Source organism: Crocuta crocuta, unplaced genomic scaffold (genome assembly GCF_008692635.1).
Source record: "Crocuta crocuta isolate KB4526 unplaced genomic scaffold, BGI_CrCroc_1.0 scaffold3, whole genome shotgun sequence".
In the NCBI taxonomy this organism is placed as follows: domain Eukaryota; kingdom Metazoa; phylum Chordata; class Mammalia; order Carnivora; family Hyaenidae; genus Crocuta; species Crocuta crocuta.
The window spans coordinates 2,794,176-2,810,816 of NW_027529934.1; the positions used below are offsets into that span (position 1 = coordinate 2,794,176).

General features: G+C 37.1%; 1 protein-coding gene across 2 annotated transcripts in view; it reads left to right on the forward strand.

Moving 5' to 3' along the window:
* Window positions 1-379: 379 nt before the first annotated feature.
* The window catches only part of PPP2R5A (protein phosphatase 2 regulatory subunit B'alpha), a 62,463-nt gene continuing 46,201 nt past the window's right edge, over window positions 380-16,641 (forward strand). The window contains exon 1 of one of the 2 annotated variants that reach the window (XM_077763183.1): window positions 380-883. In XM_077763183.1, coding sequence (XP_077619309.1) covers window positions 700-883 — 184 coding nt within the window. In that variant the 5' untranslated portion in view covers window positions 380-699. Of the gene's footprint in view, window positions 884-14,540; window positions 14,600-16,641 lie in introns of those variants that run through there. The other variant, XM_077763184.1, reaches the window with a different exon arrangement.

Consider the following 16,641-nt stretch of genomic DNA (forward strand, 5'->3'; position numbering starts at 1 on the left):
GAGGCCCCCCCTCCGGGCCGCGCGCCCTAGCGCGCGCGCACACGCACACACACTCCCCCCACCTCTGCGTGCACCCTCCACCTTCTCAAGTTGTAGCGGTCGCTCGCTGGGGGTTCTCCGTGGGCGGCGGAAGGGTGCGTGGGGGAGGGGGCTCGGACCGCTCGGAGCCTTGAGGAGAGAGTGTGTGCGCGCCCAGAGCCGGGGCGGTGGGTCACCGCCCCAGGGGANGTGACAGGGAAGGAAGAGCGGGCACCGCGGCGGCGGCTTGGAGGGGACCCGCGATGGCAGCGCCTCGGGAGGAGGCTGCAGGCAGGGCCAGCTGCGCTGGCAGCGGCCACTGAGGGGCCGGCCGGCTGGCGAACTGGGCTGAAGNCAGTTGTCCAAACTTCAGGCTCTCTTCCACCCGCCCTCCGCGCCCGAAGTCAACAACTTCTTCACCCCCCTCCGCCCCCGCCCTTGCCTCCGTCAGCCCCGGGAGGTGGCCGCGCGGCGGGGACCAGGAACCCTCGGCACTGAGATGTGGCCGTGAGGCGGCGGCGGGGAGAAGCTCGGCGGCGCCCCGGAGCGGGAGGGCGGCGGGGCCGGGGGGACGGGGCGGAGGGGCGCGAGCTCTCCGCGCCTCTCCCCCGCCTCCTCCTCCTGCCGCTGCCCGTTCCGTGCTTGCAGCAGCAGGAGCTGCCAAGCGCCAGGGCCGCGGCGATGTCGTCGTCGTCGCCGCCGGCGGGGGCTGCCAACGCCGCCGCCATCTCGGCCTCGGAGAAAGTGGACGGCTTCACCCGGAAATCGGTGCGCAAGGCGCAGAGGCAGAAGCGCTCCCAGGGCTCGTCGCAGTTCCGCAGCCAGGGCAGCCAAGCGGAGCTGCACCCTTTGCCCCAGCTCAAAGGTAACCTCCGAGGGTGCAGCCCCGGGGTGGTGTCGGGGGGGGCGCAGGGGCTCGCCCCCGCGCCGCCAGAGCCATTTCCTCCTGGGATTTCCTTCTGTCCCGGCGGGGCTCGTGGTGAGAGCCGTGTTTCCAATTTGCCTCCCCCCACCACACCCCGCTCGATTCACACAGGTTTGGTGTTCAGAGCCTTGCTTTTCCCTGATTCACCTGAACTCTTCCCATCCTCGAGGATGCCAAACCCCCTCCCCACCTGCGCGCTCGCTCACCTGCCCTTGGCGATTGCAACTCCCCTCCTGCGTCCCGCGAGGTAGTTCCTCACTCTTCCTCCGGGCTTGCCTTTCCCCTTGTGGCTTAAACAACCTGCCCTACCTTTCCGACCTGTACTCTCTCTCGGAGAACCTCCTCCGCTTTTCTGACACTTTCGACTACTTCTTTACTTTTCCAGTTATCAAGCGTCTGCACTCACCCTCTCCTCACCTCCCCTTCCCATTGATCTTTCCTACGAGTCGCACTGACCGGGATCTGTCGGCTATCTTAAGGCAGACAACGGTCAGGAGTTAGCTGGTCTTCAGATTTATTTGTAAGAACAAGCCTAAAAATCTGACTAGTGTGGTGTCTTATTTCCTGGGTCGTTAGGTTTAGATGGTATCGTTAACTCAAAGTATAGAAAGACTTAAAAATACTTTATTGCCTGCGAAGATACACACGGTAAATTTGGAGAAGTGCGAAAGAGTTAAATAGTGTTGGCTCTGCCATGGAATGGGAACTTAGTTCGCGAGGCAGGGATTCCAGGGACTCTGTAGGTTTGTACAGTAATTCAAGTTCGCATCCGTGCCTAATGCTTTACAGGAGAACTTGGCACTTCTTTTGGCTCACTTTTACTAGATTTAGAAGATTTTTAATAAAGTATTTCCTGGTGGTCTAATTTATTCTCTGTGCCTTACTCTCTTTTAATTTTATAATTTTAATGTCTTCGCTTTTTACGAGCTAGAAATTGCCTTGGAATAAAATGATAATGCTCTTAGATATTTAAAACAATTCTTACACAAAAGAAACCTCATATAAATCCAGATCATCTGTTTTGCAAGACCTGGAAGATAAAGATTCATACTAAAGTAGATGTTCAGATTTTTCAATCCATTTCATCTCCTTCGAGGGTAGTATGGTTCTGATTTGTCTTCGGACCTATGAATCCAGCCTTAGTTTGGCTGGGTGTCTAAAGAAAACCCCAGATCAAATCACAGTTGACCTACAGTAGATCTGGAACTCCATTCAGACCCTATACTGCCTTGCCTCTCCGTGCTTCTAAATCAAGAACATCCCACAGCCAGAATCAAACTGGCTTTTGAAAGGTTTTATTTAAGATGTATGTAGCTTGTGTTGCTGCATTTATCATTGTTCTTTAGTATGAAAAATGGTTAAAATTTACATATCATAGTCCATGGTAAACCACAATGGTAGGCGTTCCCAAGATTTTAATTCTTGAGTGATGTCATAGCTATAAAAGAATATCATCTTACCTCTTAGGACATTGTATTGCTGTTCATGGATTTTAAAGTGTAAAAATTAAAACGATATAAAAGTTAAATGATAGAAAAATTAGAACATTCTTTATCGTTGATTTTCCATTAAATTGTGAAATTATTTTCTGTAAGTTGAAGGTTTACTGCTAGCATTTTTCATATTTATTAAATTTGGTTTTTAGTAAGGTATTGTGGATCCTTAGTGTTGTCTTTATTAATATGATTTATGTAATAAAAATAATTGCATATTTAACATAGTAAATCAAGCTAGGAAGTGCAGTTTTAATACAGTTTTTAAAAGCTTGACAAACAATGCGGAGTCAGTAATCCTCTAAGTTATATGTACATAGTTCAACAACCTGAAGGTGCCATTGAATGTTTTATTTATAGTATTTGGTCACTAGCAGAGAAAAAACTAAATTGGAACATTAGATAACAACTGGATATTTAACTTGAAAATATAGTGTTCTTAAAAGGAAAGTTAGGTATTCAAGATAAATTTATGCAAATTTAATTGTGGAAATAAGACCCTTTCGTGGATTACCCACTAATAATAGCTACTTTTACTCCAGATGCCAAAATGCTTGAAAAGTGCTTTTTTAAAAAATTCAGTTGCTTCACATCGTACTTTGGCAGTGTACTTGATACCACAGAGTTGTGTGCTTTTTCTGTAGTAGTTTTTTCCATTTGTGGTCTTAAGAAAAACCAATGGAAAGCCCTTTAGTATGAGTATGAAAGAGAATTTTTCTTTCTGCTCTGAAATATGATCTTCCTGTGGAGAGATTCAGATATTTGTGGGCAACCTAGATCTTTCAAGTGTTTATACTAACCTGCTTATGTTACACTTTGTCCACATGGACCTAAACTGGAAAGGTGCCAGCTATTTTCCTCAAAGCATACTATGGGTAAGGATTAACAAAATAATCCAACTTTTTCATCTATAAGAAGTTTATTTGTGCAAAAATCACTTAGTAAGTAGGTTGCAGGATTTTAGTAGGGAAAATGTTCAGAGAAAACTTGTTATAGAACATGTTTAATAAAAAAGCCTTGTTAAAAGGATTTTTTAAAAATGAGAAACTGTTATGTGGGTCCAGAAAATTAAACTGCCTTATTGTATAGCTTAAAAATTTTTTTTTCAAACACTTTTTAATTTTCTTCTTATGTTAATTGTATAAGTTTCCCCTGAGAAGTAGGTACTGGAAATAAAAGTAGAAGCATTTTATTAATCATTTTTTTCCTGTTTTTAAATTTAAGTTAGTATAGGACTTAATTTTTCTACTCCAGACTTTTCCTTTAGTAACCAACAGTTAGGAAACTTCTAACCTAAAAAAACTGTGTTACTCACAACAGAAAGTTTTTCAGCTTATTTTAACCTATTTTGTCCCTAGGAGAATTTGGTAAAGTAGTAGTTGCCTGACATTTAAATAACCCTTAGCATTTACAAATTGTTTCATACTTTTATTTCTTTAATTATAAAAACAGTATTGTGTGTAATTAGTGGAACAGTCCAAAGATGTGTAACTCCTAATCCCTGATATCCCTTTCTTTTTCACACTTACTAAGGAAATGCTGTTGAGTGACAAGCCATAGCTCAGTGTATTTTTACAAACATTTCATTGGGTCATCCCAGGAGCTCTGTGCAAAACTAGTATTGTTCACATTTTATTGACAAGAGAAGTTGAGGTTTATACAGCTAGTTTCAGGCCTGTGATTATTTATCTGGTGTTGCAACTGATCCTGGTACACAGGTCAGATGATTTCAGTATTTGTGCTGTTAACCTATTTTATAAAAATTTGAACCAGTATGATAGAGTCAGGTCATTGGGGCAGTCCAGGGTCAAAGGTAAATTTTTAATCTTTCTGAGTTGTTTTCCTTATCTGTAAAATGGGGATAATACCTTCTCCCTCCCCAGGATTGTAGGGAGTAAGTGAAATAATGTAATTAAACTATCTAAAAATAGACAATGTTAACTCCCATTGTCTTTGATATTTCAAAACCCAGATTAAAAATGTTTATTAAAAATTTTTTTTTAACGTTTGTTTATTTTTGAGAGAGCGCAAGCAAGGGAAGGGCAGAGAGAGAGAGGGAGACACAAATCTGAAGCAGGCTCCAGGCTCTGAGCTGTCTGCACAGGGCCTGTTGCGGGGCTCAAACTCACGAACTGCAAGATCATGCATGACCTGAGCTGAAGTCAGACGCTTAACTGACTGAGCCAGCCAGGCGCTCCTAAAAATATGTTTAAATGAAAGATTCACATAAATAGTAAACTTTCCTGGGGACTTAAAGTTTGATTTTATTGATAATCAGTTTGCAGATATGATTTATGTGAAGTAAGATGAAGCTATATCATTTTTCAGCATTGGTGTAGAAGTGGAAATAGGGTAGAATTAAACTGTTTAAAACATTAAAAGCTGTAGTTACAGGATTTTTACCAGGCAAAGAAATGGAATTAACCGGTAGAATTGTAGAGATGTGCATTTCTCCTACAAGAACCAGTAAATGGCAAAGAACAGAATGAAACTGGCTTTGAGACTGGAGTGAAGAACTTCCTAAGTTATCACTCAGATTCTTTGTTGGTGTATTCTTAGAAACTGGGTCCCACTGGAGGTATCCGGGCCAGTGACCGTGATGCTGATTTGAAGTGCCTTGCTTACCTTTAGGGAGAGAAATTTTTTTCCCTTGAGGTATGTAGTCTTTTAGGGTAACTGGAACAAGAACACTGACATGATCTGAAGTTTTGTAACTATCTTACCTTTCTTATGGGGGAAACGTTACTAACTCTTTTAAGGTTTAAAGGTCTTCTCAGAGTTAATAGAATTTTCTCTAAATCCAAAACCCCTTTTTATAGTTGGGTTAGCTCTCAAGGAGAGTTGAAATTCATCTGAATATATCAAGAGAAATGTTTGTTTGCAAAGGCATACAACATTTTTGTCATTTTAGGACTGTTTTCTGAAAATAATGCCATATTTCTTCTGAAAGACATTTCTTAATTAAATAAGTTTCTTGAGGATATACTTAGAGAAATTGATAATCTGGTATCCATTGCTGGCTTTCACATGAAAGCGAAATTCTCCAATTAAGTCTAATTTATCATCTTCAGAATTCCTATTTAGGGTCAAATCCNTTTTGAAGTATCTAATTGAATAAAGTGATAATACAGTAAAATGTATTTAGTTAAAATAGTGTGATCATTGAGATACAGCGCTATCCTGTAAATAGTAGACTTGAGTTGTCTTTCTGCATCGTTGATGACTCAGAATTCTTTTGGCTAGTTGTTTAACCCCTTTGAACTTCAGTTTAATCATTTTTATTTGTAAGAATAACATTTTCCCTTGAAAATCACAAAGATAAATTAGTCCCTCTTGGGATGACAAAGACAAATTTATCAACAATTATTTGGAAAGTCTACTTGGGAAATAGATTTCTGTGCTTTATTTTTGAAATTTAACTTTTTAAATTATAAAAAGCTGGTAATGGAGACTAGCTTGTTTTTATTTTTGTATTTAGCACTCTGGATCTCCACCCTGGCTGAAAACTTTCAGAGCTTTAAAAAATATCAATGCCTAGGCCCACTCTCTAGAGATTCTAAATTAATTGGCCCAAGGTGGGATCCAGGCATTTGTATTTTTAAAAACTCCCATGGTGATTCCAATGTGCAGTCAGGGTTGAGATCACTAATTTAGCATTATCTGTCTATTGATTTAATTCATTAATTGAGACTTTGTCCTTTTCTCTCTGATACTCATGGCTCATTACCCAGCCTATTTACATTTCCTGCCCTCACTTCACCTCCTGCTATTTACTTTTCACTGTCTTAGCTTTGCTGCCCCCTATGGCTGATCAGCTGCTTTCCTGAAGAGATGTTAGATTTTAGAGTTTTAGGTATGATGAGCTGATTCTATAAGGTTTTTCTGTGTTACTATAATTAAAAGTCAACTCTTCTATATTAGGTGATCTGTTTTTCTTTGTGATTTTGGAGCTGTGGCTGAATAAAATGAAAGTGAGAACATATCTTAGAGGTTTCCCTAGTTTTAATCCCATCATTCAGGGTAACATGGTGATTCCAATCACTCTGGCGTGTAATACTGATACTTGCCATACACTAAAAGCGTTGTTCTGCTTCTTTAAGATTTAAAACTAAGATTATTCTAGTGTATATGTTGAATAGTAAGTATTAAACTTGTTTTTGAACTTAACTATTTTTGGTTATGACTTGTATTTATTCAGCAACAAGCAATTTTTTTGCATAGTATTTTTATTTCTTGTTCTCTTAGTCTGAACTACAGCTTTTTATTGAAGGTAGAGCAGCAAGGACTTGGTACCACTTTATTTCATAGCCCTATCTTGTCTTTGGCCTTACTGCTATTCAATTTTGAGTAAGAGTCGTGTTTGTTTTCTTGAGTCAGTGTTCAGTTGTTATGGAGTGATATTCTCTCTCCAGAATGGTAAAATGTCTTTGAAAGCAGAAGTCATCTGTGTTTTCATATCCCATTGTGGTACCAAATACAGTATTGTGTGCATAGTAATTGTAGTTATGTAGTTGGAATGACTGTTTTGTTGAAGAAATTACCTGTTGGTTGACTGTTGACTTGCCTCCCTTCACACTCCTCCTCCACCCAGTTATTGCTTGTGCTTCTTTCAATGTTGTTTATTCAGTGATATTTGATGCTATCAGTAGATTGGTTCTCTTCTGTTTTGTTTTTATTTTAATATATTTGTGCCTAAATCTGGTTCAAGGTTTTTAAGTAAAAAAAAAAAAATCTGAGCTTTTGATAGCATGATAGTACATAGTAAATGTAAGTTTAAAACAAAGGATTGTTTGTTTCTATATTTTGTGCTTTGCAAATGACTGGTTTAAGGGACATGAAACATTACTGATAGATTTCTTGTAGGGAAAGATGTTATGGAAGGTTTATGTGGAACAGTAGTACTGGGTTAACTCTCATATGTGGACATGTGTATACAAACATTGTATAAACTCAAATAATTAGTTTGCAGTAATTTCTAAATTTGAGTTGCAGTCTTTATAAGGATGTCCTTGAAGGAGATGAAAGGAACAGATTTTAAATATATAATTACTTTTAATGCATTATTGTGTAACAAGGAATGTTAATGCTTTGCTGAAAGTGTTTTACATGACAGAGTAGGTTTATGCAAAATAAACTCTACTTGTCTGGGCAGGATACTGACTAATAAGCAGTTTCAAGCTTACTTTTTATGTATATCTTTTGAACTCTTCCCTGAAGAAATTTGTTTGTGTGGGCTTTTCAAGTGAGTACTGGTGAATTTTAGAAATCTTGCAGTTTTGATCAGAAATCCTTAAGAAGCATCTTATGATTTTGTGGGAGAGTACTTTGCTGAATACAATAGGCTCACAGGATGAAATTCAGAGAACATGTTTCTAACTTGGACACTGACAGCAAGGGATTTCTTGGGAACACACTCCTCCTACTGGAATGGGCATGCTAATTGCATCTACTATAACCTGACCATGATGTTATATCTAGTTGAGCCTTCTGGTTCTGAATGGGACCACAGAAGTCATTGTAATTTAGCCTCCACTGGGAATCTACTTCACTTTTTCAAAATAAATAGCTATCTTGTCATTTCATCAGAGAAGCTTTCTTTAATGTAGGGAGAAAAGTATGGGGTTTTTAAGCTCCTAGAGGCTTTCTTGATTTTGTTTAGTTAATGAATTAACTGTATGGACATACCTAAAAAGAGAATAAATGTCTAAAACAAGAATTTTTAAATTACTGGACTTAAAACTTGTAATTCAGAAGTATTACATCTTAAATATGGCTTCCAAAATTACACATTTTCTCTTTTAATTGGTTTTGCCTGTGTTTCACACTCATTAAAAGATAATCTAGAATTAGAGCTATTATCAGAAGTTAACGATTATTTAAGCATATTACTAATCTCATTCCTTTAATTAAGTGAAGAAGATGGGACAGTTTTTGTTGTAAACTCTGAATTTTGATTAGCAAAACTGAGTGTTTCAAACAGACTTTTCTAATAACACCTGCTGAAGCAATATGTAAAATAAGACCTGTTTTCTGTAGGAATATGTATCTGCTTTAAAAAAAAACAAAACTTACAGTACCATTCTTCTTTTAATTGGCCAGAGGAAAAAGATCTTGTTTACCTGCTGTTAAAACTATATACATACTTTCTTTCAAAATCTGGTGCAGACATATTTTCCTCTCTTTGGTATTCATAGTGCTTAAAATTTAGAGATTAAAGCTTTATTTAATAAAGTGAATAAAATGATGAATGCTTTTTTTTTTTAATTGTCTTTAGGAAATTGTAGTTTGGTGGGATTATAGACATGTAAGCAGGCAGCTTCAATTACTATCATAAGTTTTGAGGTAAGAGTAAGCAGTAAGTGGTTAGGGTAGTGTAAGGGGGACCCAATCCAGTTTTGGTATGTAAGGAGAGAGATCAGGGAAAGTTTCCTAGAGAAAGTGACAGGTACACTGAGACCTAAATGATCTTGTTCAGCCAAGACAGATGGGGTCTAAGAGGTCCACCCAAAGGCCAATGTGTGCAGCCCCAGGGGTGAATGAGTAGAGCATATTTGGGTAACTGCCAGCAGTCTGTGGCTGTGATAAAGAGTATTGTAATAGGGAACTGATTAGAGACGAGACTGGAGCAACAATTAGGGTCTAGGTCATAGTCTAGATGCCATGTATTGCCTTTACTCCTCTGATAATAGCATGAAGAATAAATTGGGAGATGGGTGGTAAGGAACACTAGTTGGGATGCAGGCAAAGTAATCAAGACAGTAGAGGAAGGTGGCCTCGTCTAAGGCAGGAATTGGCGAGAGGGAAAAAATGATGATACATTTCTAATTTGGGCAGCAAGAGGCACAACAGCAATTTACTGAAAGGGGAAGAGAGGAAGATCAGATTTGGGAGAAGATAATGTTTTTTTTGTTGGACAGGTTGAAATGCCTGTGGGAAATCAAAGCAAAGCTGTCTAGTAGGAAGTTAGATATTTGGTTCCAGAGCTAAATAGAAAAACCTATGCCAGAGATAACAATTTGGGAGTCTTTAGAGTAAGATTCTTTTTTAAGTTTATTTATTTTGAGAGAGAAGGACAGCATGAGTGAGGGAGGGGCAGAGAGAGAGAGAGAGAGAGAGAATCCCAAGCAGGCTCTGCACAGTCAGCACAGAGCCCAGTGCAGGGCTCAAACTCATGAAACCCTGAGACCATGACCTGAGCTGAAGACAAGAGTAAAAGGCTGAGCAGCCCAGGAGCCCCGGAGTCTTTAGGTTCTTTCTTAAAGGTGGCATTTGAAATGAGGCAAGTAGAAGCAACCACTGAAAATGTGTAGAAAGAGAAGAGGCCAAGGAATACCATTATTTAGATGATGATCAAAGGAAAAGGGGTAGTCTCAAGGTAAGAGAGACAGCTTAAGTGGAGGCAAAGGAAAACAGTTAAGAGTGGAAAAAAGGTAATCAAGGGAAGAGGATCTTTGAAAATGGGGATGGGGAACTAGTAATGTTGAAAAGAGCTATTGACAAGCCAAGTAAGCTGAAAAGTTTCCATGGGTTTAGTAGTCTGAGTAACACTGGTGACTTGAGAGGCATTTTGGAGGATTGATAGACTTAAAATTTCTGTAAAGTGAGGAATTAACAGAAATTGTTAAAGTCAAGTCAGTGAATACGGACTTCTCTTTTAGGAAGCCTGACATTTAGAAAAAATACATCACTAGCTTTTGGGTGCAGAATAGATATTGTATCAGAATAAGATTTTTAATAGGAGGACTAGTTAAGAGGTTATTTTACTAGGCAAGGGGAGACATGGCGTGGGCTATGGGGACATTGGGCTAGGGGTGGAAGCAGCCAAAATGGAGAGAAAGAGGAGTATTTGAGATGTATCTTAGATAGAACTTGTTAATTATTTGAGGGGAGATGGAGGGAAGATAGCAATCCAGATGTTTTTGCTTGGACCACTGAGTAGATAGGTCTGCCACCACTGAGAAGAAATACATTAAAGAAGGAACCGATATAGAGGGAAAAATCCAGAATTGTATTTTGAAATTTGACGTTTTGAGATATTCTTTTGAGAGTGTGAATCAGAGTACTCATTTGGTAATTTCTGTGACTTCTAAACATTAATTACAAGATTTTCAAGTTTGCCTCTTAGAAAATGGTCATAGTTTGAGATGTTGGTTGGCTACTTGGTCTTCTGGCCAAATAGGGATTATCTATTCACTATACAGTGGAATGTCTGTGTACGCCAGATGGTATACGTGTGAGGGAGATCACAAAATATGTTGGGACAAGTGCATGAGTAAGGTTAGAATTACTTATTGCCTGTTTTCTGCCTTTAGACCATAAGTAAAGTGCTCCAAGACCTGAGATCTGTGTCTTCTTCCCCAGCAATTGGGTAGTCTGTTCATGGTTTTATTGTTTATTGAATGAAATAACGAAGCAAAAGCTATTAAATTGACTTAAAAACACCATTTTGTGTCATGCAGTAGTTGACAGTTTTATAATGATTGATAACCAAGTCCCATAATGTTTACATACAGCCCTAAATTTAGCTGTTGATGAAGAAACCAAAACAGGTAGGTTATATTTTTGTGCAAGTCATTTATAGCCTAGTATCTTTTCAGTTGATTATTGATTCTTCCTCTGTAACATTAAACTGAAAATGTGTATTCCCTGCGCTAAAGCAAAATTAAGATTTCTTTTAGGTCCTGGCCTGGTAGACCAGTATTGAACATAGTTTTTTCTAAGAGTCTTCAAAGCATAGGATTTTTATTTCTTAAATTCTTCTGATAGAGAAATACTTCATTGATATTAGCACTATTCCTCCCTTTTAAAAGTAATGGAAAATTTTCGTTGGAGAACATTTGTTTTATGAATGTGTACTGAGAAACAAGATGAAGGAACTTTTATCACTCAACACTTTTGTCTGAGCTAGATTTAGAATATGGAGTTAAGGTTAAAATCTATAATTAGCAGCTTTGAGGAGTTATTTTGAAATATTAAGAACTGATCAGCCTGTCTACTTATTTTTGCCTCTCTTTTGGAAATGCTATGTATATTTCAGTCTCCTTTATATAAGTTACGTACACACAGTTTTGAAAACTTGTATTTGTGGCCACATTAGCATAGTCTTTCTGATCATTATTTCCCAGCTTGAGGAAGGAAATAAATTGAGGCAAAATAGCTAAGTCTTGGATATAAAAATCATTTGGGCTAATTCATCTATCACTTTACTGATTTTATTCTGTAAATTCTCCAGAAAAACAAATTAGATGATGTCATTTCTTTAAGTAGTTGTCCATATATGTTTGTCCTTCCAGTGAATGAACCAGCTTAAATTTGAATCCAAAGTGGAAATAAATTAGTAAATGTAACAATGAAATGCTTTTAAGGCACATTTAGTCTTAATGGTCATATTTCTTTCATAGAAAATTTCTATCATTCATGTAGGAAACTTAAAAATAAACCAGCTTTTACCTAGCTACCAGATACCCAGACACTGATTTTGGTATTTCATATATTTTGATATCCTGTTGGTTTTTTTGAGGGAAAGAGACACAGAGTGAACGGGGGAGGGGCAGAGAGAAAGGGAGACACAGAATCCGAAGCAGGCTCCAGGCTCTGAGCTGTCAGCACAGAGCCTGTTGTGGGGCTCGAACTCAGAGCAGTGAGAACCTGAGCCGAAGTTGGACGCTTAACTGACTGAACCACCCGGGTGCCCCTGATACCATTTTTAATTTGGACTGCATGGACGACCTTACACATAACATATTTTGATATTTTGAGAACTGATTTTTTTTCCTTTTTTTTTCTTTCTTTTTTTTTTTTTTAAAGATCTGGAAAAGTAGCTTCTCCTGTGGAATAGGAATGACTATTTTAGGATACAATACTTGCTGTGAGTCATGAGTGAGTTTCAGTTTTCATGGTTTTCTAAAATAAACTCACTTAAGGACTGTGCAATAAGAAATGTCATATTCTTAACTACTCTATGTCTTTTATAATGGCTTTATGAGTTTTATAAAAACTGATAGACTCACTGTTAAATTTAAGTCAAAAAAGAATCTTACAAAGGTAGGAAATAAAAATCCCCAGAGGAAATGTCTCTTAAAATTGTGAGAATTATTCTCATGTTTTCCCATTAAGTGGGATCACATAATGTACGCTATTCTGTAACCCATTTTTACTTAAATTGAATATTATAAATAGCATACTTCTGAAAGGAAAACATTAAAATTACTTTTTTATTTTTATTATTTTTTAGTAGGCTGAAGCCCAATACAAGGCTTGAACTCATCACACTGAGATCAGAAATTGGACACTTCACCCGCCTTCTGAGACGTCCAGGCGCCTCTAAAATTAATTTAGATTTGTTTCTGAATAAAGTTTTATTTCTGGAAATACTAGATCAAATCACTTTAGACCTAGAAAAATTCCTTGTATTAAAAGGAGAGGAAATAATTTCTAAGACCACTGGTATTTAATTTTAGGGAGGTTATACACAGATCTCTTAGAAAACCTAATTAAAGAAAAGCATCATCTTCTCAGAAACTATTATATACAGTATTGTGTGTATAATTTTAGAGTTCTTGGATTCACCACCACCACCCTGAAGCCCATCTATGGCCTGATGGTGGGGTGTTTGTAGACCTTAGGGCCTGTTTCAGAGACTTGAACAACCTTGATAAGTCAGTAATCCCTTTCCTTAACATGGTAGCAGGTGTTTCTTAGGAGTTACAGGGAGGAGTAGCTGCCAGTTGGAACCTCATTACAGCCATGAAAACTGAAAATAGCTATAGAGGCATTGATCTATGAAGATCTGTTTAATACTTCTCATTCCCCCAAAACTCCAAATGAAAAACAAAATGCTTCTAAAAACCTGTTTTATTTAATGAATAACAGGTTTTACATTCAAATTGAATTAAGCAAAAACAGTGTTTCAAAATTTATCACACAGGAAAAAGACAACCCAAAAAACAAATTGAATTAAGCACATGACACAGATACTCCATTTATAAGTATATTTCAAAGATATTGCAGGTTTGGTTCCACCACAATAAAGTAAATATCACAATAAAGTGAGTGAAATGAATTTTTTTATTTCCCACCACATGTAAAAGTTGTATTAACACTGGACTGAAGCACGCAATGGCTTTATGGCTAAAAAGTACCTACCTTAATTTAAAAGTACTTTATTGCTAAAAAATGCTAATCATCAGCTTTCAGTGAGTCATAATCACTGATTATAAGTCACCATAACAAGTAAAATAATGAAAAAGTTTGAAATATTCTAAGAATTACCAAAACGTGACACAGAGACACAAAGTGAGCAAATGCTGTTAGAAAAATGATGCCAGTAGACTTGCTTAATGTAGGGTTGCTACAAACCTTCAATTTGTAAAAACTGCAGTGTCTGCAAAGTGCAATTTAATAAGGTATATGCACATACCCTCTTAGGAGCCTGCTTTTCAGTATTCTGCTTTCTAAAATTCCAGTTTTCTATATTCCAAGAAATGCCCCATATTAGCTCATCTTCATTTCTTGTTCTTTTCTACGTTATCAGAAGTTGTTTTAGAAGACAAAAGATAGTTAATTTTTGTGAGATAAAAATCAGTGTATTCTTATCTTTTGATACTGCAATAATTGTGGATCTATTCACATTTGAATAGTAACTGAGTAAAGCACAGAAATATTTATGTTCTTTAAAGTTTTAGATGTATTCTTGTGGTTTTTTTAAAAGTAATATTTGTATATAGGATTCATTATCAAACTGGTAGGGTGCATGGACTGAAATTTCCTAAAAGGTGATACCTCCATTTTTTCCCCGACCATTTTCAATTTTAATGAAATCTTAGATCCTTAACTGAGTCCTATTTGCAATGCTGTGAATCATTTGTTAATAAATATTTCTATTGTTCCTTTATAATAGTTTGATCCTCTAAAGTTTCAAATAAAAGCTGATTTTAGAGTCTTAGTTATTAATGTTCTAGGAGTATTGCCAAAAAAAGCTACATGTCCTATATTCTGTGCCAGTTTCTTAAATTAGAATCTTGGATTGCATCCTCAGCGTGTCACTGTAGTGGTATTGCTGCGTTGCTATGATACGGTGCTTGTTCTATAATTTGTAGCATGAATCCTATATGAGAGCCTACTTTAGATTTCAAAAATGTGAGCATCAGTAATTGGAAATATGGTACGTTTTTCCTTTAAGAAAAATTATATCTATAAAACTTCTGTTACAGATTATGATACTTGATACTTTAACTATTCTTAGATGTAAAATAGATTAACAATGAACAACTTGAAATAATTTGGTTATCCCTGAAAAGTTTAGTTTATCACATTGAGTTTTATGACAATGGGCAAGAAAAGGAAGGCTTTATGATAATGGATATTGAAATTTCACCATTCTACTTGATAGTTGAGGTCTTAAGAGAAATGAATATAAACTAGATTTTCTGGTAACATGAATTTGAGACAGTGATCAAAACTACATTACACAGGAAAACTCCAAATTATCTTACTCTATGGAATTTTTTTTATTCAGTAAACTGTTCTTAAAACCAACCCTATGTAGTTCTATTGATAAAATATTATTAATTCTTATGTGGTGGTTTTTGTGTTTTCGTTTACATATTCCATATAAATAAGTACAGATGACATAAAGACCAAACAAGGGTATTCTAGGCATGTGTTGTATATACATTGGTGGTAGAATGAAGTTTTTATGATTATTGGTTAGTGTCCTTTGATATTTAAACCACAACTGATCTTTAAACTTTTACTGTCTTTCAGTAATGTTTTGCATACTTGGTATGAAAGTATTTTAGAGACTAGGACTGAACTAAAATTTTTAACAGCTTTATTGAGGTATAATTCGTATATTGTACAATTCACCCATGGCTTTTAGTATATGTACAGATATGTGCATCCATCACTACAGTCAATTTTAGAACACTTTCATAATGTCAAAAAGAAATGCCATACCATTTAACAATTACTCCTCATCTCACTCATCCCCTACTCTAAGCAGCAGCCACTGATCTACTTTCTGTCTCTGTACTCTTTCTTCTATCTACCTTCTGTTCCCTATTCTGGACATTTTATATGAATGGGATCATATATAGGCTTTTGCAACTCTTTTATACCACTGGCTTCTTTTCACCTGACGTAATATTTTCAAAGTTCATCCATGTGGTAACGTGTATCAGTATTTCATTCCTTTTATGGCTGAGTAATAATCCATTGTATTGCTTTAGCACCATTTTTTATTTGTCCATTCATCCATTGATGGACATTTGGGTTTCCCACCTTCTGGTTATTATGGATAATGTTGCTGTAAACATTTGTGTACAAGTTTTTGTGTGAGCATGTGTTTTAATTTCTCTTTGTTGTATACCTAGAAGTAGAATTTCTGGGTCATATGTAATTCTGTGTTTAATTGCTTAAGGAACTGCCACACTTGTTTTCTACCGTGGCCACACTATTTTACATTCTTACCCACCAGTTTATGATCTCTACATACCCTCACCAACACTTACTATTCTGACTTTTTTAATACAGCCATCCTGACAGAAATGAAGTATGGTCTTTTTGTGGTTATGATTTGCATTTCTCTAATGACTAAAGGTGTCAAGCATCTTTTAATGTGCTTTTTGGCTATTTGGTGTATCTTCCTTGTAGAAATGGCTCTTCAGACCCTCTGCCCATTTTTTAATTGAGTTGTCTTTTTTTATTAAGTCGTAATGTTCCTTTGTCTTTTCACTTTCTTAATGGTATCCTTTGAAGTACAGATGATTTTAATTTTGATAAAATCCTAAATTATCTTTTTTCTTCCTTGTTCCTCATGCTTTTGGTGTCCTTTATATTTCTTATAGGAAATATATCTTACCTTTATATTTTCTTATAAGGATATTATAGTTTAGCCCTTACATTTTTAGGTCTTTGACGCATTTTGAGTTCAATTTTTGTATGGAATGTGATGTAACAGTTCAGATTTATTCTTTTTCATGTAGCTATTCAGATGTCTTAGCACCATTTGTGAAAATATGCTTTCCTCATTAGATGGGGACACTTGTTGAAAACTTGTTTCACCTTGTTGAAAAGCAGTTGGCACATAGTTTTTTTCCTGGGATTTCAGTTCTATTCCACTGATCTATGTTCTTTGGCTTATCAGTACCACACTGTCTTGAATACTGTTGCTTTGTGTAGTACAATTTGAAATGGAGAAATGGG